We start from the raw sequence: 2,487 nt of genomic DNA, 5'->3' as shown, positions 1-2,487 counted from the left end.
GGAATAGGATGGAATAGGATTTAAGAGATTAGCACTGAAACATATATATTACCATATGTAAAGAGCCAGTGGGAGTTTGATATATGAGTGAGTGCTCTGGGACAATCTGGAGGAATATGGTGGTGAGAGAGGTGAGAGAGGGTTCAGGAGGGAGGGGACATATGTACACCTGTGGCCTGTTTATGTTGATGTACAGCAAAAACCATCACAATGTTGTAAAAAAAAAAAAAAAAAGTTAAGTGATGGTGAGTTAGGCCTGAACACAGAATCAAAGCTTTCCCACACCTAACACATTCGTGTAGTTTTCCTCCAGTTTGAATTTTCTGAGGGTCAAAAAGTTGATATATTTTACCGCATTCTCTATATGTGTAAGTTTTCACTGCAGTATGGATTCTCAGATCTGCAACATCATTCCTTGTGACTGAAGGGTTTGCCAAATAATAACATTTACGTGGTTTCTCTCCTGTATGAACTGCCATGCTGAACATGCATTAGAAATTCTGACACATTCATTTCACTTGTATGTTTTCTATACAGTATGAATTCTCTGAATTATAAGGCCTGAACACTGACTAAAGGCTTTGTCACACTCATGACATTTGCACTAAAATGTTCCTCACAACTGTCACATTTCTAATGTTTCTCTGTAGTATGAATTCTCCGATGGTTTCTAAGTTCATCATTTCAAGTAGAGCACCGGCCATATACATCATATTTATATGGTTTCTCTCCTGTCTGAACTGCTTGATGATGAGTTATGGATGACTGTGCCTAAAAGGTTTGTCACACTTTTTATATTTGTAAGGTTCTCTCCAGTATGAATTCTCTGATGAACTGCAAGGTTTGCATTCACACTGAAAGCCCTGCCACATATACCTCATTTATATGGTTTCTCTCCAGTATGAACTCTCTGATGAACAGCAAGGCTTCCAGTACGACTAAATGCCTTGCCACACACATCACATTTATTAGGTTTCTCTCTAGTATGAATTCTCCGATGAAGTCCAAGTTTCGCAGTCTGATTAAAGGCCTTGCCACATACATCACATTTATATGGTTTCTCTCCAGTATGAATACTCTGATGAACAACTAGGTTTGAACTTACTCTGAAAGCCTTGCCACATATATCACATTTATATGGTTTCTCTCCAGTATGAAGTCTCCGATGAACAGTATGGTTTGCAGTATGACTAAATGCCTTGTCACATACATTGCATTTGTATGGCTTCTCTCCAGTATGAATTCTCTGATGAAGTTCAAGTTTTGTAGTTTGATTAAAGGCCTTGCTACATACATCACATTTATATGGTTTCTCTCCAATATTAATTTTCTGGTGAACTGCAAGGCCTGTAGTTTGAGTACAGACCTTGCCACACACATCACATTTATATGATTTCTCTCCAGTATGAACACTCTGATGAACAGCAAGGTTTGAACTTACTCTGAAAGCCTTGCCACAGATATCACATTTATATGGTTTCTCTCCAGTATGAAGTCTCCAATGAACAGTAAGGTTTCCAGTACGACTAAACGCCTTCCCACATGCATCACATTTATATGGTTTCCTCCAGTATGAACTCTCTGATGAACACCAATGCTTGAACCTACACTTAAAGCCTTGGCACATATACTACAATTACATGGTTTCTCTCTAGTATGAACTCTCCGACGAACAGCAAGGTTTCCAGTACTACTAAACGCCTTGCCACACACATTACATTTATGGTTTCTCTCCAGTATGAACTCTCTGATGAACAGCAAGGTTTCCAGTACAACTAAACGTCTTGCCACACACATCACATTTATATGGTTTCTCTCCAGTATGAATTCTCTGATGAAGTCCAAGTTTTGCAGTCTGATTAAATGCCTTGTCACATACATCACATTTATATGGTTTCTCTCCTGTATGAGTTCTCTGATGAACTTCAAGTTGTGAGTTTTTCGTAAAACATTGGCCACATACATCACATTTATATGGTTTCTCTCCAGTATGAATCCTGCAATAAACTGCAAGGTTTGCAGTTTGACTAAAGGCCCTGCCACATATATCACATTTATATGGTTTCTCTCCAGAATGGAATCTCTGATGAACTTCAAGCTTTGCAGCTTGATTAAAGGCCTTGCCACATACATTACATTTATGTGGTTTCTCTCCAGTATGAATTGAGTTCTGAGTCCTGAAGAAAGGGTATGTCACACTCATTACATTTTTAAGGTCTTTTCTTTTGTGTTTCATGGTCAGTTCTGAGGGATGCATAACAGCATTCTCATGTTTATGAGAAAAGCCTTTGCAGACATTACGAGTTCTCTGAGGTGATACACCTGAGGCGCTGACGTTTGTCACAACTTGACTACATTCAAAAATTATCCCTTCACACTGTACCATCTGCAATTCATCCTGAAAGCTTGATCCGTGCCTTTCAAAAGGTCTATTTCCTGCATCACTTCTACTATGATGATCTCTTCCATCAATGAGGTTTTTGTTAT

At 38.6% G+C, this 2,487-nt stretch overlaps 1 protein-coding gene across 1 annotated transcript; it reads right to left on the bottom strand.

Annotated features, from left to right (window-relative positions):
• Window positions 1-802: 802 nt before the first annotated feature.
• LOC104999246 (zinc finger protein 2 homolog) lies at window positions 803-2,236 on the bottom strand. The gene is made up of 2 exons (XM_010854761.1): window positions 1,774-2,236; window positions 803-1,440 (listed from the first exon to the last, which is right to left on the bottom strand). Exons 1-2 carry the CDS (start codon window positions 2,234-2,236, stop codon window positions 878-880), a joined length of 1,026 nt encoding a protein of 341 aa, XP_010853063.1. The 3' UTR covers window positions 803-877.
• Window positions 2,237-2,487: the final 251 nt, after the last annotated feature.

The sequence above is a fragment of the Bison bison genome, unplaced genomic scaffold (assembly GCF_000754665.1).
Source record: "Bison bison bison isolate TAMUID 2011002044 unplaced genomic scaffold, Bison_UMD1.0 scf7180017853470, whole genome shotgun sequence".
In the NCBI taxonomy this organism is placed as follows: Eukaryota; Metazoa; Chordata; class Mammalia; order Artiodactyla; family Bovidae; genus Bison; species Bison bison.
The sequence above is the reverse complement of the archived record's forward strand: the minus strand, read 5'-3'. Positions and strand labels throughout refer to the sequence as shown.